This window comes from Perognathus longimembris, chromosome 2 (assembly GCF_023159225.1).
Source record: "Perognathus longimembris pacificus isolate PPM17 chromosome 2, ASM2315922v1, whole genome shotgun sequence".
Taxonomy (NCBI): domain Eukaryota; kingdom Metazoa; phylum Chordata; class Mammalia; order Rodentia; family Heteromyidae; genus Perognathus; species Perognathus longimembris.
This window is the reverse complement of record NC_063162.1, coordinates 75,128,836-75,155,799: the sequence shown is the minus strand read 5'-3', so window position 1 is coordinate 75,155,799 and position 26,964 is coordinate 75,128,836. Positions and strand designations below refer to the sequence as shown.

Sequence of the window (26,964 nt, the reverse complement as noted above, 5' to 3'; positions counted from 1 at the left end):
CATACCCAGTAAACCAATACATGATCTTATTCCATAAAATCATGGCTGTTTGTTCATGGGAAACTCAAAGAGCCCAGATTTCCATTATTCATTGGAGGGCCCCTCCCACGTCCTGCCTCTCACACATATCAGTACTGAGTCCACGAAGTGAAGCAGCAGGGCGGGGAGCGGGGGGAGGGGGGGAGGGAGGGCATCCAGCATCTGTGTTCCACAGACCTTCGGTTGACAATGAATCTTTGTTCATCCATAGCCTGATCCTAAGACAAAATTCCTCCAAGAATTCCTTCTTAGAAAAGTACTCTTGCTGTTAGAAAATGTTTGATCCAAGAAAGCAAAAAGGAGTAAAAAAAAAAAGACCAGAAGTGATTTCAGACACTCCCTTTCTTTCATTGAATTATGCATATTCATCCCTGTGTTGTAACACATATCCTTCACTGAGTTACAATGTATATCCTTTACTGGGTTACAATGCATATCCTTCACTGGGTTACAGCACATATCCTCCACTGAGTTTTAATGCATATCCTTCACTGCATAGTAATATGTATATTTCTACACTTAACAGGTTCCTACCCTATTCTTTGCCTGAATCCTATTTATAAAGCTAAGTTTGACACAGGTAAATCTATGACACCAGAGCATTTTCTCTTTCTCAACTTTTACTTCACCCTGGCATACAGCAAACACTCTAAGACATTTATACAGAGGGAACAATGATCAAGTAGGTTTGTGAATAAAGTCTGTTCTTTGTGTAACATTTTAAAAATAGAGTAAGCTGTTCTTACAATGACCCTGTCTGCTTTTGTCTTTATAACGTTATTTTATAGATGTTTTTAAAAAGTAAGTGATTTTGCTACCAGATTTCCAGGACAGCACCCAACTCTGGGGAGTCCTAGCAAATCATGTCCTCTGGGGACCCAACAAGAGCTTTAGATTTAAAAAGAGGAAGAACGTGGATGGGGGAAGGGGTGAAGTTAATCAAAGTTGATCAAACTAAAGTCTGGCTGGTCATTAGCTCAGTTCTGGTCACAGTCTTATTAAGGAAATGGCCTGTTACTCTCCACAGCCAGGGAAGGAGAGAGGAAGTGGCCATTTGGTGCCTAGAAAATAGCCACTGTTAAGGGGACTGTCTGGGCCAATCCACATTTGCTTTGCAGTGTTTACTCTCAGGCCTGAGCCCTTCAGGGATCATTTCAGTTCCCTGGAGGTGATTGTGCTTGCCAAGGGCAGTCCCACCATGGAGTCACATACTCAGGCTGCTATTCCTGAAGATTTTTCAGTACCACCTCAGGGGTCCAGAATAGGAGTTTTTGAAAGCTCTCAGTTGTCACATGCTGACTCTAGTGTCCCCTAAATCCTAGGAATATCTCAGTTCTCTTAATGTCTTCTGCCTTGAAGGCTGTGCTGGTAGCATTGGTGGTGAGAGGGGAGATTCCTCTGGTTGAGATAGCTCTCCTTGAAAGATCTAGCTGAGAAGGGACCTGACCCAATGTTTAAGACAAATGAGACAAAGAAGAAATGAAGGCAGAGGTGCCAAGTTTATCCTGGTGTTAGTCACTCGTGGGACATCTGCAGGCTCAAGCAAAGGGCCAGAGCTTTTAGCAAACACAATTCAGCTACTGAGAGTGTTACTAAGAAAGTTCTTTAAAGATTGTGTGTGTGTGTGTGTGTGTGTGTGTGTGTGTGTGTGTGATGGTAAAAACCATCAGTAAGCTTCATTACAACTTTTCTTAGTATAAAGTTAAATCTAATTTTTCTGCAGTGTTAAAAGGAAACATTGATTCTAAAATCAAAGAACAGACAGAAGTTCAAGTGGGTTGTAAACTTGGCAAAAACATGTTCTGCCAGGAAATAAGAGAGAATTTGGTCTCGAAATCTGTTACAGTGCAGGCTTCTTCTGGTTTTCCTTTTGCAAGAGCAAAGTCCAGGAAAAAAAGAATCATAACATCATCTAACATGAAATCCACTTTCTGAGTCTGACAGTATTTAAATTGCTTATCTGAAATTAGGCCAAGGGTATAAAAATGTTCCTTCTGAAAAACCAATTTGGACACATGTGGTATCTCCACTGATGTGTGTTTGTGGAGTGGACAAATAGAACATTTTCTTTGTAGAGTATTGGCAGTCATTGATTTATAATGGTTGATTTTGTTTCAGTGATTAGAAAGAGAACCTGTGGGTTTCTCTGTCTGCTAAAGCTGATTGATATATATATTGAGGATAGTGTTCTGGGGTTCTTTTTATTGCTATGAATTCAAGGAAAAGGTGGCCCTAATAGTTCTCTTCACCGTGTATTTTATCCTTAATCTGTAACTTGTCCAGCAGATGAGCTCCACAAAGGTTGGACGGTGCCTTCGCTCTCCTTGTCCATCCAGGGTGTACTACCACAACCATTCGGTAAATTCAGTGGTGACACGAATGACTGCAAATATATAAAACAATGTTGGTATGAATTTTAAATGACTTAGAAGCAGTTAAACTTACATAGATGATGCAGAAAAATAAAAGTAACATGGAAGGTAATCTTTGGAGAATGATCGAAAGGCAGGTGAATGGGAAGAGATGATGGATCCACTGGAACAGACTTGGAAAGCGATGCTCCTGTTCTCTGCCTATCTTTACTCAAGCTTAGATGAAGCCCATAAAGATTCAAACTTCCCTTTCATTAAAAAGGAGATTAATTAGAATTAAAGTGGAAAACCCTGGACTGCTGCACAAAGGGCCTGCTTCTTCTCCCTGTGTGAGCATTTGTCCCAGTCGCCTGCCAATGAACTGGTTAACTTGAAACAAGGACAAAGTTTGCTCCCAGTCAACTTCAAAAAATGAAAGTGAAGAAAAAAATACCAAACAACATTCTGAATGGGTAACACTGGAACTATTATAGTAAAATCAGTTCAGGAATTAAAAGCTGCAAAGAAATTGACATTACAAATTTTGAAATCTACCTGTTGTCTCAAGTGGTGGTGAAATGGCTGTTGATTTAGCCCAGGAAACGTCTGTTCCTCTGTTTTCAAATAGGAGATGAGCACAAGATCTAAATGAAAATGTATAATGACATTATTCTTCTGGGAAAATGAATGTAGGTTTATTACCCCAAATTGGATCTTTCCTCTGCCTTTTTACATCAGAATGTCTAGTAAAGAAATATCCATGTAGACATGGATATGTGTGTTTAAACAACACAATCTTTATAGACTCCTATAAATGTTCTGTTTCAGACATATTTAATTGGGTTAAAACTGTAATGTGTTTCATTCCATGGTCCTGCAGTGACTAATTGTTTCCTGATTTCTTCCATGCCACTGGGATGCAGGGACCCTAGCCTGTCCTCTTCCCTCTGCACACAGCCATAGCTGTGGGGGATGGAACACCGGGGACCCACATTCCTGGGTGAATCCTCTGAATAGCACACTCTAAAGGGTCCTTTCCAACAAGGTTTAGGTTCATGTGTTGATATGACAGTTTTTAAAGGTCATGAAATGATGCTGAAGGGAGCAGTGTGAATTACGTACTTAAAATGAAATGATCAGTTCATGGGCCAACCCTCACCTCCTAGCCAACTCTCCAGCCAGAGGCCAGGAGAGAGCAGAGCTGCACTGCTTCCCTTTTGAAGTAGAAATCTGACAAATCAAGAATCCTTTACGGGGGCTGGGGATATGGCCTAGTGGCAAGAGTGCTTGCCTCATATACATGAGGCCCTGGGTTCAATTCCCCAGCACCACATATACAGAAAATGGCCAGAAGTGGCGCTGTGGCTCAAGTGGCAGAGCGCTAGCCTTGAGCAAGAAGAAGCCAGGGACAGTGCTCGGGCCCTGAGTCCAAGCCCCAGGACTGGCCAAAAAAAAAAAAAAAAAAAGAATCCTTTACGGTTACAAGTTGTCCTTCGGAGGCTCAGCAAGTAGAACACCTAGCTTCTCCCTGTGAAGAAGGGATGCGCAGTGAGCACCTGCCTACCCAGCAGCCAGGTCCTGTTTCAGAGAATAGAGAATTGTGAATCCCACCATATAATGCAAAGTATCCCCAATTTTTTAAACAGAACAAATAAATTAAAAGGTAATAACTACTGTATTCAAAATTCTAGGCTGTATCATAGAAAGCTGAATGAAAGAAGAAAATAGAACTGTCAACAAATGCTGACTGGTTGAGAAATGATAGGTACTGTTTAATTGTTGACATTGATGGTTGTAATTTGAGACATACTAGAGTTTTTGACATACCATATGTGTTTTGAATAACCAAGGGAGGAAAAAAAACAATTAAGAAAAACTTTGTCCACTTTGCAAAAAAAGTAAACATGAAGAATTAACTCAATAGACATATGTGAACTAGGAAACCTGAGGAGCCAGTGGGGACAAGAGAGATGGGGAGGAGGAAGGATGGTGGAGGGAGTGACACTGTACACTGACACACTGTACACACCAACGGACAGGTTGAATGGAAGTCCTTCCTATGACTATTTGAAGATAATTTTTTTAAGTAGGGAAATACTACTTTGATTTTACATGAAAAACAAATACTTTTAAAAAAAGGCCCATAGGGGCTGGGGATATAGCCTAGTGGCAAGAGTGCCTGCCTCGGTATACCCGAGGCCCTAGGTTCGATTCCCCAGCACCACATATACAGAAAACGGCCAGAAGCGGCGCTGTGGCTCAAGTGGCAGAGTGCTAGCCTTGAGCGGGAAGAAGCCAGGGACAGTGCTTAGGCCCTGAGTCCAAGGCCCAGGACTGGCCAAAAAAAAAAAAAAAAAAAAAAAGGCCCATAAAGGCAGGCCTCTGTGTAATGGTCTATGGATATTTTGGGGGCCCAGTGTGGAAAGCGATGAGACCTAGTGTGGGACATGGACCCAGTGTACACCTACTGGGGTGAAGGCTGCTGGCCGAGCATCATGATCTGTCTGTTCACCATATTACCAAGGACTTTCCCACTGCAAGAGTGTTTTTCAAAGCTATAGGCAACACAAATAGATTTCAAACTGAAGATCAAATCATCCTTGACAGGAAGGAATCATCATCTCAAGTGAGCAGAAACAACAAGGATGCAGACAAAATTGCTCATTTAGGTTTTGAGACATTTATTTTCCAATTTCAAAATAGAACACAGATAGTAGAATAGGCCAGTACTGGAAACACAATTTGTAGTGGAACTGAAACAAGCACAGGCTGTGGCATGAGGCTGAGACCCCAGCACTCCAGCCTGTGCCACGCTGGGCCTGCGCAGACCACACAGCTCCTGAAATCAGACCAGGGGCCAGATTTCACAGCAACCCTACAAACCACGTCCCATGAGAGCCAAGGTAAAACTACAAGGAGAACTGACCTGACATCCCTGGCTTGCGTGGGCTGAGTTAAAGGGGCCAGAAGATTCAGTGAAGAAAAAGGCTTGCTGAGTGCAAGAGGCTGTCTTCTGAAAAAAAAAAAAAAAAGAAAGAAAGAAAGGAGTTCAACATCTTCTGTGCTACTTCAAGGAACAAGACGATGAACAGCAAACGGCACTGCTGTACACAGGGCTCACTACAAGAAGCGTCAGCTAAAATGTTCTGTGAAGAATTCCAAGTGGTCCTGAAGATCATTTGGAAAGAACAGTGTGATAAAATACTCTGACTACACAGGAATAATTCCTTATCACCAGCTTGTGCAATCAAAAGCGAGGTGACAACTGTAAAGAATGTTCGGGAAGATATCTGCTTCTTCACCTGGGGATTTGGAGACTGTGGCTTAAGAAGAGGTTTTGTTATTCTACAAAACAAGTGAAATTTTCTAAGTGCCTCGGGGAACAACCAGCAGAATTTAAAAGAGGCACATGGCTGCCCTGTGCCAGACTCAGAACGCAGCACCTGGGCTTCTTTCCTTGAAAGAAGAGATAGGAACTTGGTGATAAAGTGGGCATAGTGGAACCAATTGATGAAGATGATTCACTCCAGACAGCCTCCTTTTCTCTGTTGGAGGCCACAGAATTCCCCTTCCCTCACCCCTATACCTCTTCTTCCCCTCGTCCATCTGAATTCCAGTCCCATAGGATTTCTCCCTCCAGGGCTCTGATCCTGGATCATATTAGGTGGAATGCCAAGAGCTCCTGCTATCAATTGCAGGCCATAAATGCAGCCTTTTGGGTTTGCTTCTTCCTCCAGTGGTCCCCAGGTCCTGGGCAGGGCCCTGGCTCCCAAGTTCTGTGTCTGGTGTGATGCTGCCATCTGGTGCCGGTCCACATGCAGTGCCCAAGGTCTAGGCCTCCTGCTAGGCAGGAAGGCCTCCAAATGTGTGACCTGAGCCAGCCAGAGGGAGATCCATCCTTCCAGGCCCTCAGGAGAGTGATCCTCCCAGTTCACAGAAGAGCCATTCTCCCAGGCCACAGGAGAGTGGTCCTCCCAGGCAAGCACACAGAACCCAAAGGAACCTGTGAAGACAATTAGGTACAGAAGAAGCTGATTCCTAATGAACACTGATACTATTACATGTTATAATATATATTAATATTACATATTGATAATATTAGTACTAATCTGTGTAATGAAGTGCAATCATTCATAATGGCCTCAATAGTGATTGAGTGTTAATAGTTAATAGTGATGGAGCAGAGGGAAACGTATATAGTTCTATAATCTTTTGTATGTGCAGAAAGTTTTCATGTACATATAAGCGACAAAGACCCTCCTCACAACCTGTGATTGGCGTAGTGTCACCATGTTCAACCCCCTGGGGGAAGCAGCAGGTGCTCAACTGCACACTTGGCTCCACCTCTATTGGGTGATGTAATTAGCTGGTCCATCGGGTGCCAGCATCACACACTATGACAAAGTCGGGCTCCTGGCATTGGACAGACAGAATGAAGATGTTAGTTAGCAGGTGCAGGACAAAAATCATGGACAGGGGAAGGGGAAGGGGGCAGAAGGAGGAGGAGGACTCTGTTTAACTGCTATGAAACAAGAGGCAGCCAGCAGCAGAACATTTGTTCATAAGATTTATCTGAAAGGAAAAGACAAGGCCCCAACTTAGCAGAGTAAAGAGTTGTTGGGGATCCTTGGGAATAGGAAGCTCATGGGGGAAAGCTCCTGGGCAGGAGGTACTCCAGGGAGGGCTAGCCCTGGCCTGGCCTGCCTAGCTCCAAGAACCAAGTGGGAGGGCCTGAGTGTGGTGCCAATTCTTTCCCTCCATCCCCCCCCCATGCCATAATGATCTCCCCAGGGCAACTCACACCATGTGTCTAGAATTGTCTGCTGTCCACTCTCTAGAAAAGCAATTTTTCATGTACTTTGACTCTTGTTCTTAGTTATTTTGAGTCAGAGGAAAATGGATTTCCTGTTTGTCAAACTGAAGTCTCATTTAAGTATATCACTGGCTAATATCTCCCATACCATAGCCTTAACATTGCTACAAAAAATAAAGACAGAGAGGAAATGTACGAGAGACCTCATCTCCAAAATAACCAGGCTAGAGGCATAGCTCAAGTAGTAGAAAGCCAGCCATGAGCAAGAAAGCTAAGCAAATCTGAAGCTCTTAGTTCAAGCCTAGCATCAATTTCAAACAAAAACAAAAGCAATTAGATACCAGATACCTACGTGTATTCACCAACAATCTTTTCAAACCAACTCCCAGACCCACAACCAGTCTTTTCTCACAGAATAAAGACAGGCCTTCCATCTAGCCCCTGTGTTCTTAGCATGCTTCCTCTCAGCCTCCCACTTCCAAGACACTTCCTTTCCTGGCCTGTGCTCTCATCCCTGGATGAATTTCTCATGGAGAAGGAGCAAATCCCCTGCTCTGACCTTTAGCAGAGTCACTATATACTAGCTACCCATGATCCCGATCCCACCATGATTGAACATACGACTGATAGAAGATTCCAGTAGAGTTCAGGTGCTACTGTTCACGAAGCCACACCTGCGCCCACTTAACTGTGTGGGGTCTCTGCACAACAGTCTGTGTTGCCCACAGCCAGTATGACGATGACAGACCCAAACAACATGAGCATGGACTTGTCATATGACCAGATCCCACTGCAGCTTTGAAAAGCTTCTTCTCTAAAACCAAGTAAAGGGAAAGTGCACAGGCATGGTCTTTTATTGTTTTATTGGGGTAGCATGTAAGGTTTATGTCTCGCCTGGATTTTCTTCTCTAATAAAGATTGAACTCACAACCATGTTATTTTGTTTTAAGAGATGTTAGTGCTTCCAGCTTTCGTGTGTTGACCTTCCTATCAGGAAACCAGACGTGTATTTATGTGAACTCTGAGAATGGAGGAAAATAAATCCTTAGAATTTTTTCATCCTTTTTGTGCTGGGCACTGACAAAGGCAGGCACTGGAAAGCTGGGCCCCGGACCTGTTGAAAGAATATTTGTTCTTCACTAACCTCGAGGTCTCTTCCTTCCCACAGGCACCAGTGTAGACAGAGCAAACAGCTGCCAGTCTGACAGCAGTGGGTTTCTGGAGGAGCCACTGGAGCCCCCACCCATCCAGGTAGAAGAGAGTAAAGTAAGGCCCCAACCACTCTTCCCCCATACTGTCCTGAAGCCCCACCACCCTCCCACCCTGGGTCTCCCCCATGCTGCCCTGAAACCCTGCCACTCTCCCACCCTGGGCCCAGTTTTTAAAGTACCCACCACCGTGGGAAAGATCAGAAGGCCCCTGCCACGTCCCTCAAGGATAGAGGGTGACAGGATCACAGAGGCCATGTGCTGGAACTCTCACTTCCTTTCTAACTTATTTCCTTTGAATTTTCTAAATAAAGAAACTGAGCTGTGTAGACATGATTTAATGCAAAACCCATTTGTCATCTTTCTCTCTTGACTTCTGAGTCACTGGTAATGGTATTTCTCCTTCCTGCCTTCTTCACTCCTGACTCTTCCTTTGTCCCCATATCTCCTGTGACTCCTCTGCAGAGCAGCCAAGGTCCCACTGAAGATGGAGGCAGGAAGCCAAGGGATCCGAGACACTGCTCTGTGTCCTCCCAGGATTTCCAGCAAGAGTCAGGTGGCTCTGATTCCATGGACCGGGTGGGCACATCTTTCTCAAGCCAAGACTGCAGTGTCTTGGAAGAAAAGACCTCCATATGTGTGCTGGAGGAAGAGCCTCTGTTTGGGGCCTCTGGGGGGCCTCCAGAGCTATGGACTTCAGACACAGCTCCAGATATAGACTCCAAGATCCACACAGGGGGAGAAGACCCAGAGGAAGATGTGGAATATGAGGATGGTGAAGGCCTGGCCACTTCCACAAATCCTGGCCCTCTGGGGCCCCTGGTGGCTGAAGTTACAGAAGAGAAGGTTGGGGATGGGTCTGTGGGGCCTGAGGGGGCAGGAGAGGCACCAGGGGAGTGGCAGTACCAGGATCCTCAAAGGTTACCTGGAATGGACCCTACTCGAGTTGGAGTCCTGCATGTGTACTCTAGGTCCCCAGGAGCCATGGAGAGCAGCACGCTCTGCTCTGACACCAGCAAGACTGTCCTGGCACGAGAGATGCCACCAAAGCATATCGCCAGGCACAGAAGAGTGACATCCCGCACAGCTGACCTTGTTTGCACAGCAGAGTCTAGTCTCTACCTCCACACCCTCCCTGAGGCAGACACAGGCAGTCACTGGTCGGTGTCCTACAATCTGGAGTCAGGTGCTCAGAATGCAGTAGCTATGGGGAACAACTGCAGAGGTGCAGTTTCAGAACAAACTCTGTGTGACCCCATCACTGTGACAGGAGGGAGACTGGGCACCCAAGTGGTGCAGGTCCATGATGCATCTGTTCAGACATGCAGATCCCCACCACAGCTCTGCTGTTTTTCCCCCAGGGACAAGCACTGTGCTCATGGGCATCGTGTCCTCACCAAGTCAGCCTCTCTGGACACAGATTTCCCCAGGGTCTGCACAGCAGGCTTCTGCCACACCACACCTGTCCACCGCTGCCTCTGTGGCCCACACTATCCCCATGTCAACAGGCACTGCCTCAGCCTTGCACCCTCCACCTGCTCACAGGGCCTGCACCCACAGACAGAGCTTGCAGAAGCTGAGCTCATGAAGACCCCAAAAATCCTGCCAGACACCACCAGGAAGGAGGTGCGATCTGTAAGTGTTCCTTATGCCAGGATGGGAAGGTAGAGTGTTGCTCACACCATTAACATCTCCATCTAAAGGCCAACACCACTCCCCACCTACTAACACCAACATCCATATCTCCAACACCACCATCTGTAAGCCAACACCTCCACCATCCACAGACCAACACTACCGCCCACCTGCCAACACCAATGCCCATACTGCCAACATCACCATCTACACACCAATACCTCCACCATCCACAGGCAAGCACCACCATCCATACCAACGCCACCATCCATAGGCCAATACCACCACCCACAGACCAATACCACCATCTATTCACCAACACCTCTACCACCATATGCCAACACCATCATCTACTTACCAACACCTCCACTATCCACAGGCCAATACTATGGCCTGCCAACACTACTACCTACACCCACTCCCCATCCATACTGCCAAGACCTCCATGTTTAGCACAGATAAAGATATGGATGATATTGACTTAATGGTATTGATTTGGTGTTGTTCTGATGATTAATTTGTTTGACTGATTTATTATTGCTCCAGTTTTGAATCTAGAGCTTTTCATGACAGAAGGCATTGTCTACCTTTGCTAGTCTTGTTTAAAAGTATTCATTGGGTTACTGAGAGCTAGATGATCTTCACTTCCTTTACCTTTTTTTCTTCTTCTTTATTTTCAAAGTGAAGTACAGAGGGGTTACAGTTTCATATGTAAGGCAAGTACATTTCTTATCCAACTTGTTACTTCCTCCCTCATTTTCCCCCATCTCCCCCCTTCCCACTTCCCTCCCCTCACCATGAGTTGTACAGTTGGTTTACACCAATTGGTTTTGTAAGTATTGCTATTGCAGTGGTTTGTCTTTTTATCATTTGTCTCTCGTTTTTGGTATTTCCTTTCCTTTCCCTAGTTCCAACACATGTATATACAGTTGTTGTAGTTATTTTCAACATGCCATGAGAAACCGTACCTTTTTTCCCTCGTATTCCCTTCCTGTGGTCTTACCCCTGCTATTACTCCTTTAGATTTTGATCAGCATTTAGTGAATCCATCCTGTTTCCCTCTTCAGCATTTCTAAATGAGAGAAGAAACCCAGGTCTTCAAGGCTGGCCATTGATTTTTAAAAATTTGTTCTGTAGGTGTGATCTGGTTTCTATTCATGTGGAAATCACTTACTGTTATTGTTGCTGGTAAGGAAAAGTAAACACATATCAACAGACAGAATGTAGAAGTCCATTGTACCACCCTGTGTTTGAGCTATCTCACTTAATTTTTAAGAAGGATGGCCTGTAGCATAGTTCATCAGACCACTGCTATGTCAGGCCTGGAATGTATGAGTTTTGGGTGTCCATAGCAACTTGTAGGAGCTGGTTCAAGACCGTAGTTTGTCACATTGGAACACAGGTGTAAATAGATGGACTGCAGCTTCTAGAAGGAAGTGAGTAGATTGGGCAGAGTGAGAGTCAACCCCGGGGAACTCAGGCACTGGGACCCAGAACCAGGTATAATAAGAACATTGCTTATACTAGAGGCAGAGACCCAGTGTCTGCCTATTCCTCCTCATTTGTGTCCAGAGAGTGCCTGGAGTGTGCATATACAGTTCCGGGTATGTGGAACTAGTACTCACATTCATTCTCTATGCACATACACATTCATGTACATGCACAGCACTGCCAACGTAAAAAAGACATTGTGGCACTCCATGAGGAAGCCATTTTCAGAAAGTTGAAGAACAAAGAAGACAGTGTATGGCAGACAGTAAGATCTGCAGGAGCGAGCCAGCATTTCTAAAGCTAGAACCAAATTCTAAGGGAAAGGCAGGGCCTTGAGTTGAAGGTTGTATACTAGCTAGGGGTACCAAAAAATACTTTGAAAAACATAACCAGAAAATAGGACATAGGCCAAATGAAGATCCAAGACAGACAGAAATGTCACCTTTTATATTCCAACAGGAATTCGAGGAAACATTGAAACTTAAAGCAATTTTCAGTAAAAAAAAAAAAAAAATTGACTCAGAAAAATATTCTCCTCAGTTTATCCAGGGAGTTGCAAATACTAAAGAGGAGCACACAGCCATCTCTGTGGTCTTGTAGGTTATCTAAAATAATGGTTTGTTGTTGTAATTAAATCTTTATATGTGAGACCAGGGAGCAGTGGCTCATGCCTGTGAGCTACTTAGGAGGCTGAGATCTGAGGATCATAATTTAAAGCCAGCTCCAGGCAAGAAAATCCATGAGACTTCTGTCTCTAATTAACTGCCCAAAGCCTGAAATGGACCTGTGGCTCAAAGTGGTAGAGCGCTAGCCTTGAACATAAAAGCTCAGGGAAAGGGAAACTACCCAGGCCTTGAGTTCAAGCCAAAGGACAAGCCAGTAAAAAAAAAAAGATAGATAGATAGATATCATGATTTTATTATAATTTGTCAATTTTTGCAAATTATTGCTGATCCCATTAAATATATACAAAAATGAATTTTTAAGAATAATTTATGAATTTAAAATGCATTCTGGAAGGACAAGTCTTTCCAGAAAAAGAAAGTAAGAGGCATCAGAAATAACATTTTAGATTATTTGAAAATTCTTCCATAATGTTTATGACTTAAGCCTCAGGTAAAGAAGGAAATATGCAATTTCACAAGTTGCTGAGAACCAATTAAAGAGTAAAAGCTCCCACTCTGTTGAAGTTGAGATTTGTTTTTCTAGATTAAAGTCAGTGAGGGCTAGGAATATGGTCTAGTGGCAAGAGTGCTTGCCTCATATACATGAAGCCCTGGGTTCAATTCCTCAGCACTGCATATATAGAAAAGGCCAAAAGTGACACTGTGGCTCAAGTTGAACAGTGCTAGCCTTGAGCAAGATGAAGCTACAGACAGTGCTCAGGCCTTGAGTCCAAGCCCCAGGACTGGCCAAAAAACAAATGAACAAAAAAAAAAAAAAGAAATTTAAAGTCAGTGTACTTGCATTGCATTTGGTTTAACCAAGTCTGTATGTGAAAAGAAAAAAAAATGTCCAAACTATTCTCTTCTGTTGCCTGTATCAGGCTTTCTTTATCTCTGAAACTTATTTCAGCAGAAGTTTGGCTTCTCTAGAGCTGAACTCTGTTGTTTAGTGTTTCTAAATGGCCAGAAGATGGCAGCACTTGGGAGAGCTCCAGTTCTCCCTAGTCCGAATCTCCCTGCCAGTGGCCTTCCAACCACTGCATTAGAAAGGCAATGCCGAGGGCCCTCCACCTATTTGAGCTCACATTGTCCCTAGAGCTTGGAAGTGAGCTTGGGTCCTCCCCAACTTTTGTGACCTTCTAGAAATCTACTTGAATCAGGCTGGACAGGGTCAGTGCCACTAGGGCAGTGATGTTTTACTGAGCAACAACTTCAAAACTAGGGTTCAACCCTCCCACAGGGACTGGAAGGTGATCCTGGCCATCCAGACAGCACGGTTCAAAGCAATGGCTCTCAGGTCCTTGAAAAGCATACTTGTCAATTAGATGCCACCACTATCATAAGCCCAGCGCATTACATACTGTAAGTCAGTGCTCAGCATCAGGGATACAGCATTCAGCAACTGTGGCTGGCAGGGCAGGAGGCTACCATAGGGACATGACCACCACAGACACTAGCCACCACAGGGACACCCCAGGGACATAGCCACCACTGAGACATGGCCACCACAGACACTAGCCACCACTGAGACACAGCCAGCACAGGGACATAGCCACCACAGGGACATGACCAACACAGGGACACCCCAGGGACATAGCCACCACAGGAACATGACCACCACAGGGACACCCCAGGACATAGCCACCACTGGGACATGGCCACCACAGACACTAGCCACCACAGGAACAAAGCCACCACAGAGACTGCCACTGAGACACAGCCGGCACAGGGACATGGCCACCACAGAAACACGGCCACCACTGGGACAGTGCCTATGCTGCTAGGAGTTATGCTGGAGCAGGTCAGGCTATTGGTTGTACAGAGGTTCCCCATACCCCCAGACTGTAGGAACATGCTTATGCTAGGAAACCAAAGCATAGCACAGCCAGAAGAGAGTGCCAGGGCACCGAGTGACCCAGCTCAGCAGTGATGGGGGCAGGAAGGGCAGCTCAGGAGGGGCCAGAATGCCTGACTCATGCTTGTCCTCCTCAAGGGGAGCTGGTTAGCCAGGTGGAGACGATGGCAGATCTCACCCTCCAGAGACCATGGCTGGGCAGGACTGAGGCCAATACAATTGTAGAGACAACTTCCACCTGAGCCAATGCATTCAATGCTCTTGATTCTCAGAGTGAGGCAGCACCAAAGTTAAATACCATGAAAGGCGGCCCTGGCTTTCTCAGCCCTGGCCACATTCTTATGTTCTGCATATCTGTATCCTCCCTCCTATGTTCTCACAACTCTGCATTGCCTGTATCCTCCTTCCTGTCCACATCCTCACAGTCCTAGACTGCCTGTGTTCCCCTTACTGTTCATGTCCTCACACTCCTGCATCCCTGTGTCCTCCTCCCTGTCCATGTCCTTGAGTTTCTAGATATGACTATCACCAAGCTCCAACCAGCCACCTCCACTTTCCAGGCTCAGCCAAGAATTGCCTTGGGGCTGGGAATCCCAGCCCCCCACCACATGCCTTCACAGTCAGGCTTTCTTGGAAACAGCTGACCCCTCCATTGGGATGCAGATGTCCTCCCCTTCTCAGCTCTCTCTGCTTGTACTCAGTGCACCCTACATGGGCTAGAAGCCATTACAATTGTATGCCAGAGTTTCCGGGAGTACCTAGAAGAAGTTGGACAGCACCTGGCAGGACAGCAGGCACTTCTCTCCAGGGATATGTCAGAAGAGGAAAGGTAATTATCTAAGGGAGTTGTAAAACCAAGGAAGGGAATCGGGGCAGTACAGGCCTGGGGAACAGCCTGGAGCAGGGCTAATGAGAAATCAGCAAGCTCTTGCTTAGCTTTCCTGTCTTATGTTTGCTTTCTATAGGGGAAGCTGGAGAGCCACTTCCCAGATGGGAGCTAGTTCTGAAGGTCAGAGGAGGGGCTATCCAGTGGGAAAGGCAGTGTCCACCAGATGGATTTAATATATAGGAACAAGGCTCATGCAAGGGCACGTGTGCAAGTTATTAGAATCTGCATTAAATTCATGAGTTAAAAATATATCCCAAGACTGAACACAATGGCTCACACCTGCAATCCCAGATTTGTTACTCAAGAAGACAGAGATCCTGGTTTATAGCCAGACTGGGAAAAATGTTAGGAAGACTGACTCCGTCTCAGCCCACAAGTGGGATACGAAGTTATGTTGCACATTCTTCTGGTTGATGTCATCCCAGATACACAGGAGGCACAAATAGAACCATGGTCCAAGCCAGCACAGGCAAAAAACATAGGTCCTTATTTTAAAAATGACTCAAACACAAGGGAGTGGATGAATGGGTAGAGCACCAACCAAACAAGTGCCAAACCCAGTTCCATGGCAGGGGAGGCAAAAGTAGATGCCTTATCCACATACACAGCCGAGTGCTAAAGGTTGGAAACAGTGCTAGGGTTCTTTTATTTTCCTCTTAAACTCAGGGCCTGGGCCCTGAGCTTCTTTTGCTTAGGGTGGACATTCTGCCGCTTGAGCCACAGCTCCACTTCCAGCTTTTGGAAGACAGGAGTCTCGTGGACTTTACTACTGAGGCTGGCCTCAAACTGTGGTCCTCAGATCTCAGTCTCTTGATGAATTAGAGCTACAGATTTGAGCCACAGATCCCCAGCTGTGGGTCCTAGAGTTCCAGTGGAAAGGAGGAATGTTTTCTGCAGCTCAATGATGAAGAGTTACACAACTTAGTAAGTGTATTTCAAAGGATTGAATTATATCTTGTTTTCTGTTGTCCCTTGCAGGGAGGAGGTGCAGCACCTGCATACCATGCGGGAGGCATTGAAACATCAGATGGCAGAGCTGGAGTTTCAGCTTGGAGACCTCGCTGGGCAAATCAGAGAAGAGATCCTACTGGTAGGGGCAGGAGGACTGGAGTTAGACTTTGTCCAGCCCAGCCCAGGGAGCAGGGATTAAGTGAGAAACCCAGTGGTGCCATCTGTTCCATCATTCTAGGGTCACATGCCCACGCCCAGGTTTTAGGTACCAAGATAAGCCATTTGGTCTGCTTGTGCCCACACAGCTGCCTGGCCATCACTCAAGGCTGGACAGTGGTTCCCTAGCACCCCTTCCAGGCCTGGAAATGAGAGAGGACTGCCACCCCCCAACTCTGTCTTCCCCTAGCCTGGGGTAGTGTTGGGTACAGATATAACACTGTCTTCTCACCTGTGTCTATTTTCCTCTCAGCAGCTGGACTGCCTCACAAGAGAGCCCCTGGGACTCCATGTAAACCCGTCCCAACATGACTGGACAGAAAACAGAAATGGCCAGAGTCTGTGTGCTCACACTCACCCTGCCATGGTCCCAGAGACTGCCAGTGCTCCTCTCTCAGGGGAGAGCCAGCCGCCCGTTGCCTGCACTCCACCGGTCCTGGTGGCCAGCATCAGGCCATCTGCCCCAGCACCTGCTCAGGTAGTGTCAGGTCCAGCCCCTGCTTCCACTTGTTCTTCTGGAAAGAAATGTACAAATGCCGGGGGAGGAGGGGCTCTGAGGGCCTTTGGTTACCATAGAAGAGCCCAGAAAAGCTATTACAGTGAAATCTAAATTTTCCTCAAGGAGATACACTTCACCAGTAATTATTTTCCCCCATTGTAACCTATTATTAAAAGCAGTAGAACTCAGAATGTTTTAAACTTCATTGTCTGTAGCATAATTAATCACATTGTCTCTCTCTGACAGTATGCAAGGTATATGAAAGTGACCACAATGGTATATGGTCTCTGATCCACTATGGTTTATACTGTAGTGGAAGAGACAGAATATAAACACACGTGTGCATTTAACAGTGAGAGCATTGGACCACAGACCGTCAGTGACCAGAGAAGCAACAGCCGAAAAGTCACGCCAGAGGTGCAGAGTCCAGACAGCAGGAGCTCCATGGGCCCCGGACTGAGCGCAGACCGACAGAGACAGATGGCAGCACAGGACCGAATGACTGGGAACAGAGAACAACAGCAGGGGGACCGGGCAGCGCAGATGGGGAGAGCCGGGACCACCACCACCAAACGACCAATCGCCACACCCCAGCACCCCAGCTCCGAAAAGCCCACAGCAGCATGGGACACACACACAATCCAGGACCAGAGCAGTCCACACAGGTGGGCGAGCTGCCCCTCAGCGGCAATTCTCAATCTGAGAGGTGAGCTCCTCTGACCACAGTACCGAGTGGGAAAAGAATCAAAGAAGAGAAAAGTCTCCATGCCACGCTGAATCAGTGACCCGCAAACCCCCATCAGGGGCACACTAGGGTCAGCACAACACAGCGGCAGGGCACAGTGCTGCAGAGAAAGACACAGAACCTACCCACCCCCAAGTGCAGTGAGGGTGATCACCCCGGCAACAACCGAGACGGTCATGCTCACCCATTGGGCAGTAAGGTTCAACAGCCAAACTCAAACCCAGAGCCAGGACACAAACAAGTCTCCACTGACAGACCAGCGGGAACCAGCACAAAGCCAAACCAAGGTCACCACCTACAGATGCAGACCTCCAGATGCGCAAATCACAAAGAAATATTACAATGAAATTTGTAATATTTTTTTGGAGCTGGCGAGTTGGGTTGACCTTTGACGAAACTCGTTATATTTCTTTGTGATTTGTGCATCTGGAGATCTGTGGGTGGCTTCCCTGGTTTGGCTTTGTGCTGGTTCCCGCTGGTCCGTCAGTGGGAGACTTGTCTGTGTCCTGGCTCTGGGTTTGAGCCTGGCTGTTGATCCTCTGCCCAATGGGTGAGCGTGACCAACTCGCCAGCTCCAAAAAGTAGTACGACTGAAGAGGAGATGGAGAATAAAAAAACAACTGAAGCTAAGATAGTGGAAATGATGGAAAGCCTCAGGAAAAAATTCAGAAAACAATTCCAGGAGTCTAGAATGGAAGTATCGAAGGACCTTCAGGAAGTCAAGAAAGAAATGGAAGCAAAAATAGATACAGTGCACTCCTCCATTAAAGAAGACCTTAACATCCTGAGAAGCAAAATGCATGAAAAAATAGATTTAAAATACAACTCTTTAAAGGAAGAAATTTTCACAATCAGAGCTGATCTGGAAACCATAAATAGCTCACTGACATCCATAAACTCCACACTTGAAGCCACATCACAAAGAATTGATCATATCGAATCCCGAATCTCTCTTTTGGACAACAATGCAGCTGATAAGGACCAGAAAATTACCACACTCCAAGAAACGGTTGAACTCCAGGGCAGACTAATCCAGGAGCTAGTGGATAAAGACAAGAGATATAATCTGCGCATAATTGGAATAGATGAAGGAGCCGAATATCAGAGCAGAGGGCTACAACATATTTTCAATAGGCTTGTTGCAGAAAACTTCCCCAATCTCACAAGGGACATCACCCAAGTAACTGAAGCCTATAAGACTCCTGGCAGACCAGACCCTAGAAAATACTCGCCCAGGCACATAATAATCAAGACTTCAGATCTCAAGAATAAAGAGCAAATTTTGAATGCAGCCAAAATGAAGAAAGAGCTATATTACAATGGAAAAAGGATCAGGATCACAGCTGACCTCTCCACACAAACCACAGTGCACAAAGAGCATGGAAGAACACAATCCAAGTCCTCCAGGCCAACAATTGCCAACCCAGAATTAGATATATAGCAAAACTAGAATTCACCTTCAAGGGAAAAACCAGATACTTCCATAGCAAAGAGGATCTAAAGGAGAATGTGAATAAAAAACCAGCCTTACAGCGAATTCTAAGAGGGGAACCCTACCCAACAGAAAACCTACAGGACCCCCAGATAGAAACAGAAAGAAACTACAATAGCCAGAGCCCAACAGAAAGAGCAGCTCAATAAAGAAAAGAAAAAAAAGGAGAGGAAAAACAGCCTAACAGGAAAATGGAAGGGAAAAAAACACTCTTATCCATGATCTCTTTGAATATAAATGGTATGAACTCTTCGATAAAGAGGAGCAGGCTGACAGAGTGGATCCGTAAACAAAAAGTTGCCATCTGTTGTCTTCAAGAGACCCATCTTACAGCAAGGGACAAAAACAGGCTCTGAATGAAAGAATGGGGCAAGATCTTCCAAGCAAACGCACCTACCAAAACGGCAGGAGTAGCCATCCTGATCTCAGACAAGCTGGACTTCTCATTAAAATCAACTCAAAAAGACAAAGAAGGGCACTACATTTTAATACAAGGAAAAATCGAGCATCAAGACATCACGGTGATAAATTTATACTCACCGAACAAAAGAGGCCCTACATATGTCAAGCAAATTCTCACAGAACAACAGAACAAGATAGACCCAAACATAATCATAGTGGGAGACTTTAATACTCCACTCTCTCCAAGAGACAGATCCAACACCCAGAGGATTAGCAAGGGAGCTGAAGACCTAAGTAACACCATATCCCTAATGGATCTGATAGATCTGTACAGTCTTTCACCCTACAGAGACTCAATACACCTTCTTCTCAGCAGCCCATGGAACATAATCCAAAATAGTTCTGTCATAGCCCGCACAAAGAACCTCAGCAAATACAAAAGTATTGACGTCATCCCATGTATTATATCTGACCACAGTGGAATAAAGGTAACCCTCAACAACAAAGGATACCACAGAGGCTATACAAATACTTGGAGGCTAAACCCCTCACTGTTATCTAACAGTGAGCCACAGACCAAATTAAGGATGAAATTAACGAATTCAGCAGCCACAATGACAATGAAAATACATCATAAAGAAACCTATGGGATACAGCTAAGGCAGTTCTGAGGGGCAAGATCATTGCCCTCAGCACTCACATTAAAAGAATGGAAGCAGAGCAGGTGAATAACCTCACAATGAAACTAAAACATCTGGAGAAACAAGAAATGATCGAATCTAAAATGACTAGGAGGAGAGAGATCACAAAGATTAAAGAAGAGATGAATCTGATTGAAAATAGAAAGACCATTCAACAAATAAATAAAACTAAAAGCTGGTTCTTTGAGTAAATAAATAAAAATGACAGACCCCCTCACAAGACTTACAAAAAAAAGAAGAGAAGAGACTCATATCCATAAAATCAGGGACTCCACCAGAAAAATTACAACAAATACACACGATATTCAAACAATCATAAGGAACTAGTTCCAGAACCTCTACTCACTAAAAAACAATAATTTTACAGAAATGGATCAATTCTTAGAGAAGTATAAACTGCCTAAACTGAATCACGAAGAAATAAATCAACTAAATAAACCAATAACTTACAGCGAGATACAGGGGGTAATCAAGAGCCTCTCAACAAAGAAAAGCCCAGGCCCTGATGGATTCACCAACGAATTCTATAAAAACTTTAGGGAAGAGCTAATACCAATACTCCTCAACCTCTTCCGTGAAATAGAAACAGAGAAATCCCAAACTCATTCTGTGAAGCTAATATTATACTCATCCCCAAACCAGGCAAAGACCCAACAAAAAAAGAGAACTACAGACCAATATCACTAATGAACACAGATGCAAAGCTCCTCAATAAAATATTAGCTAACAAGATCCAGAAACTGATAAAAAAAAATTATACATCATGACCAAGTAGGCTTCATCCCACAGTCACAAAGATGGTTCAACATCCTTAAATCAATTAATGTAATTCACCACATCAACAGAACTAAAATCAAGAATCACATTGTTATCTCGGTCGATGCCCAAAAACCCTTTGACAAAATACAACGTCTATACTTATTAAAAGCTCTGGAGAGAACAGGAATAGATGGAACATTCCTTAAAACAATAAAAGCCATATAAAACAGACCAACTGCTCATATCGTATTAAATGGGGAGAAAGTAAAACCATTCCCTCTAAACTCAGGAACAAGACAAGGATGCCCAAGGACGCTAGCCATAGCAATAAGGCAAGAGGAGGACATCAACGGGATCCACATTGGCAAAGAAGAAATCAAGCTACCCTACTCGCAGATGACATGATCTTATATCTGAAGGACCCAAAAAACTCCGTCCCCTACACCTAAAACTCCTACACCTAATAAACCATTTTGGCAAAGTAGCAGGATACAAAATCAATCCACAAAAGTTGGCAGCTTTTCTGTATACCGGCAGTGTACAGACAGAAAAGGAAATTATGGAAATAATACCATTTACAGTAGCTAAAAAAAAGAATAAACTACCTAGGGATCAACCTAACTAAAGACTAACTAAGGACCCATTTAATGAGAACTATAAAAATCTAAAAAGGGAAATCAAAGAAGACACAAGATGGAAAGACCTCCCATGCTCATGGGTAGGCAGAATCAATATAGTGAAAATGGCCATATTGCCCAAATTGTTATACAAATTCAATGCAATCCCCATCAAGATCCCAGCTATATTCTTCACTGAAATAGAGAAAGGAACCCATAAATTCATATGGAACAGCAAAAGACCTAGAATACCCAAAGCAATTCTAGGCAAAAAAAAGCAGTGCAGGAGGTATCACAATACTAGACTTCAAGCTCTATTATAGAGCCATCATAACAAAAACAGCCTGGTATTGGTATAAAAACAGACCTGAAGACCAATGGAATAGAATTGAAGACCCAGAAATAAAACTGCACTCTTACAGCCAGCTGATATTTGACAAAGGAGCTAAAGACATACAATGGAAAAAACAGAGCCTCTTAAACTACTGGTGCTGGGAAAACTGGGCAGCCATATGCAGAAAACTCAAAGTAGATCCTAACCTATCACCATGCACCAAGATCAACTCAAAATGGATCAAGGACCTCAATATCAGACCTGAATCCTTGAAACTACTGAAGGACAGAGTAGGAAAGACGCTAGAACTTATTGGCACAGTAAGGAACTTCCTGAATAGAGTCCCAGGGGCACAACAAATAGGGGAGAGACTCGACAAATGGGACTACTACAAAATAAAAAGTTTCTGCACAGCTAACGACATAGTCACCAAAATAGAAAAACAGCCAACCATATGGGAAAGGATCTTTACCAGCACAGCAACAGACAAAGGCCTAATATCTGTCATCTACAGAGAACCTAAAAAACTAAGCCCCTCCAAGCCCAACAAACCAATTAGGAAATGGGCAAAGGAGCTAAAGAGAGACTTCACAAGAGAAGAGATAAAAATGGCAAAGAAACATATGAGGAAATGTTCAATATCCCTGGTAGTAAAGGAAATGCAAATAAAAACAACCCTGAGATACCACCTCACTCCAGTTAGAATGGCCTATACTCTGAACTCAGGCAACAACAAATGCTGGAAGGGGTGCAGGGAAAGAGGAACCCTTCTCCATTGTTGGTGGGAGTGCAAATTAGTACAACCACTTTGGAGAACAGTATGGAGGTTCCTCAAAAAGCTCAACATAGACCTACCCTATGACCCAGCCATACCACTCCTATGCATCTGTCCTGAACAGGTCCCAAAGATATCAAAAAGACATCTGCACTTCCATGTTTATTGCTGCACAATTCACAATAGCCAAAATATGGAAACAACCCAGATGCCCCTCCACAGATGAGTGGATCCAAAAAATATGGTACCTATACACAATGGAATACTACATAGCGATTCAAAATGGTGAAATATTGGTATTTGCAGGGAAATGGTCAGAACTTGAACAAATAAAGTTGAGCGAGACAAGCCTAAAACACAGAAAAAAAAGGGACATGATCTCCTTGATATATGACTGTTAAGGTGGGGGGAGGGGGAGACAGTAGAGACCAGGTCTGTGAAACCAAAAACTTCTTGTCAAATGGTATTTCCCACAGGTATGGGTCAGCGACTCTACATTATGTAACTAAAACCAAACATATAAAGGCCAAAAATAGACCTCTCAGTGGTTCACAATAGCTCAAATCTATGTATGTATGTTCATATAAGACAAGGATAAGCAAACTCTACTGTTGATGTTACATTTAAAGTCCTAGGTGAATTTCCTACAGTATACAGAATACAGTAGCCACGTGGCTACTGTATATGTTTTTGGTACACTATGTACTGTATATATGTCTGCCGGGCTAAGCTCTACCTCCTTCCATGTAGAGATCCTGGGCCTATCTGCCTCCTCCGTGTGGTCCCCTATCACTCTCAACACATATTCTCTGGCTAGTAGGAATTACAGCGTGGGAGAGGTCCACGTGCAGCCTCGGTCAGTGAGTGGTTGTGAGAGGCCCTCCACCTCCCTATACCTGCCAAGGAAGACACGGGGCGCGTGGGCTCTCGGAGAAGCTTCAAAGAACTGTCTGTTTATTCAAGGGAGGGGCTAACAGTCTTATAGCAGTAATGACCTGTGAAGGAGAGGGACTGATCAGGTGCTAACGATAGTCTAATGAGTATGTCCATCACGGTGATGTCACGGAACTTCCCGCAGAGGCAGAGACCTCTTGGCTCCACCTCCTGGGTCAGCTGGTGCCATCACAACACAGGAGCTTGCTGCCAAGAGGCGGGGGCTGGTTTGGCTTCTCTTCCGGTTTCAGAACCGGAAGGAGGTAGGATGGGCCAGCAGCCAGCTGCTCCATGTCTTAAAGGCATAGCCATTCCCTACATATGTCTACCTGATCTAGGGAAGTGAAAGAAAAACAGGGTGTAAGATATCACAAGAAATGTACACACTGCCCTATTATGTAACTGTACCCCTTTTGCACAACACCTTGTCAAAAAAATTGTTTAATTAATAAATAAATTTTTAAAAAGGAAGTAAAAAAAAACAGTGAGAGCCTTGGAGGGCTCTGGAGAACAGGAACCGGTTTTATGAACAAGAGCAAAGCAAGGATCTGACTCAGATCAGGGATCAGGAGGGCTTGGGGATGTGAAACCAACAAGGGAAAAGGATCCAGGCTTGAAGTGTAGACTACAATTCTAGAGTCAATCTACTGTGAGAATGTCAATAAAGCACCTACTGTGTGCCAGGGACACTACTCATACTGGAGCTTCTGTGAGCCAGACAGAAGGCCTCCTCATCAAGAGTTAGAAGAGGGCTGGGAATATGGCCTAGTGGTAGAGTGCTTGCCTTGCATTCATGAAACCCTGGGTTCGATTCCTCAGCACCACATATATAGAAAAAGCCAGAAGTGGCACTGTGGCTCAGGTTGGCAGAGTGCTAGCCTTGAACAAAAAGAAGCCAGGGACAGTGCTCAGGCCCTGAATCCAAGGCCCAGAACTGGCAAAAAAAAAAAAAAAAAAGAGTTAGAAGAACAACAAAGAAATAAGATAATTTCAATCAGGGAATTGTGAGGGAGCAACCAGTGTTGAGTACACATCAGGGGATGAGTGAATGGGTGAAGGGGGGCTTTTGGCTGTTCAGCTGCTTGGTGAAGCTCTGAATGGTGAAGAGGGGCAGCAAAGGGCACAGAAGGGCCATGGCTAAGCCACATTTCTGAGCAGTGGTCCTGGCCCACTCTAAGCCAGGACCAGGAGTCTGAGAGCCTGGATTCTTCTCCCAAGTGTGATAGAAAACTTCTGTAGGCTTTGGACAGGGATACCATATGATTGAGAACTCAAAGCCTCAAGCTCTTGCTTGGCTGTTTTGCTCACAAGCTGAGGCTCTGCCACTTGGATGCTCCAACAATGTTTTAGGATCCAGAGAACCAGTGAGGAACCAGAGCCACCACAAGGCTCCCTCCCCTGAGCAGTCTTCCACTACAATGTCTGCATATCCTGGGATGACTGTGCAGCTCCCCCAACCATATTCACACTGAGAGAGGAATTTAGCCTCTTCCATACCAGAGTACCAGACTCCTTCCCAGGTTGATTTTTGTTCCCTGCACATCCCATTGCTTTATTCAAAGCCAAAATCATGGAATGGAAGAGACAGAACGCTTGGAGCTCAAGTCACACATTTTCTTGGCTTTGTTATGCAGGAGCGAAGACTTCAGTGAGTTGCGTGGTGAAGACAGAAGGTGAAACCTTGGAAGCTGCTCCAAGCCAGAGCACATGCACAGACCATGTAGATTTGTGTAAAGAAATGAATTTTTAACCCACAGAAAACTATTCCCCATTGTATTTTGTGTATTTAGTAGATTCCCCTTGCATAGAATTTTTTTTTATTTTTAGCTTGCGTGATTAGAATTTATTTTCCCTTTAAAAGGAAATATTTTTTTCTAAAGAGGAAAAGCAAGAGGCTTTCTAATGACATGACAATTTTCTTCCTTGCAATTTCCAGTCCTTTGTTGAGGACATAGTCTGCTTCTGTGATGTCACCCAGTCTAATAACGAGGATGTGTGAGGAGGCCAAAAGTGTGTGTCAAGGGTAAAAGTCATTTCTCTTGGAGATGAAGCTTCAGTGTTGTCATGTGGGAGGATGGGTTGCAAGTCCAACTTCAACGTAATTTGAACAACAAATAATCACCATGATTTCAAAGTATATTGATTATTCAAAAACATTCCAAATTTCCTTTCTTCAAAAGTGTGGAGTGTAAAGAGCAGCTAACGTTTAGATAGAAAATTTATCTAACCCAAACTCAGCCTCTCTAATTTTAAAACATTAACAGATCAGAAGGTTTGGAATGGGATGTTCCCGCCCTTAAACTGTGCTCAGTTAAGAAAGAACCCATACCATCAAGAATCATTTCCAATTGAAACTAAACTGAAGGATTTTCCTTGTGTTTTCAGGTCTTAGAGAATGCTGTGTCATCTATCACTGTTAATGTCCTCTCACATTCATTCATTCCTTGTCTCATTCCATCACCCGAAATGTGTAAGAAAAAAACACCACCATTACATGACCACTCTAAATGTATTCCCCTTTCTTAATTCCCATTGTATTTAATAATTGCTTATTTGCTCATGAGCAAATCACATAACAAATCACATATCATAATCACAAAACATTTATTTTTTTCTTTCTTAAAAACCTAGTTGGAACTATCTTATAGGTATGTAGTTAGTAAGATATACAATAATTGTCTAGTATTTTCTCTCCCTAATGTTATGTGTGTGTAATATGTGTTTGTGTGGTGTGTTGTATGTGCATGTGTGTGTATGTGTATTATAGTGTATGTGTGTATGTGTAGTGTATGTATTTGTTATTTGTTCCTACTCTAGATCATCTGTATTCTTCTATAAACATGATGCATTTGTCAGATACTTTGCTTTGTTACCATTTCTATGAATAAAATCTAATTATTAACTTCAATTTTACATTACCCTCTGGCATACTCTCCTTGACCTTAGCTGTCTAAAGTTGCTCTATCTTGTGAGCTTCACATTGCTTTGGTGAATGCATAGATAAATAGATGACAGATACATACATAGATAGTAAATAAGAAGATGATAGTAGATAAAAAGAAGGTAGATACATACATAGATAGATGACAATACCAGAAAGATGATACATACATACATACCTATATAAAGTAGATAGCAGATAGAGGGTTGCTAGATAGTAGACATGTAGATAGATGCATCATAAATGATACATAGAAGTTGTGGACATCATCGTAACATGGTGCATCATGCTTTCTATTTCCTATCTTTCTGTACAGTGAAAATCCTGGGTTAATAGTCTATACTCTCTTCTACGCTGCATTCCCCTTCAGTCATCAACCTGTTGGCTTCTTTTCTATCTCTTCTGCTCTCTTAAAACAGTTTGGGCAAACTGACCAGTAGTTTCTTAATAGAAACCAGTGCAATTGCTTCTGACTTTCTTTGATCCACACATGGTCATGTATCATAGGGATGAGAAATTTGGTGTAGAAAGTCTAATCTTATCTCCTAAAATCTGCATTAACTTGGGTGAATTCTCTATCTGTATATTTATAGTTCAAAAGAAAGATAAAAATCAACATCAAACTTTGTGTGTGTGTGCGTGAACGTGTGCAT

At 44.1% G+C, this 26,964-nt stretch overlaps 1 protein-coding gene across 1 annotated transcript in view; it reads left to right on the top strand.

The window, feature by feature from the left end:
• Itprid1 (ITPR interacting domain containing 1) overlaps window positions 1-25,131 on the top strand; it is a 62,636-nt gene extending 37,505 nt beyond the window's left edge. Inside the window, exons 9-14 of the mRNA XM_048337155.1 lie at window positions 8,372-8,454; window positions 8,877-10,046; window positions 14,759-14,886; window positions 15,925-16,036; window positions 16,367-16,591; window positions 25,005-25,131. Of these exons, the coding sequence (XP_048193112.1) occupies window positions 8,372-8,454; window positions 8,877-10,046; window positions 14,759-14,886; window positions 15,925-16,036; window positions 16,367-16,591; window positions 25,005-25,022 (1,736 nt within the window). The 3' untranslated portion in view covers window positions 25,023-25,131. The remainder of the gene's footprint in view (window positions 1-8,371; window positions 8,455-8,876; window positions 10,047-14,758; window positions 14,887-15,924; window positions 16,037-16,366; window positions 16,592-25,004) is intronic.
• Window positions 25,132-26,964: the final 1,833 nt, after the last annotated feature.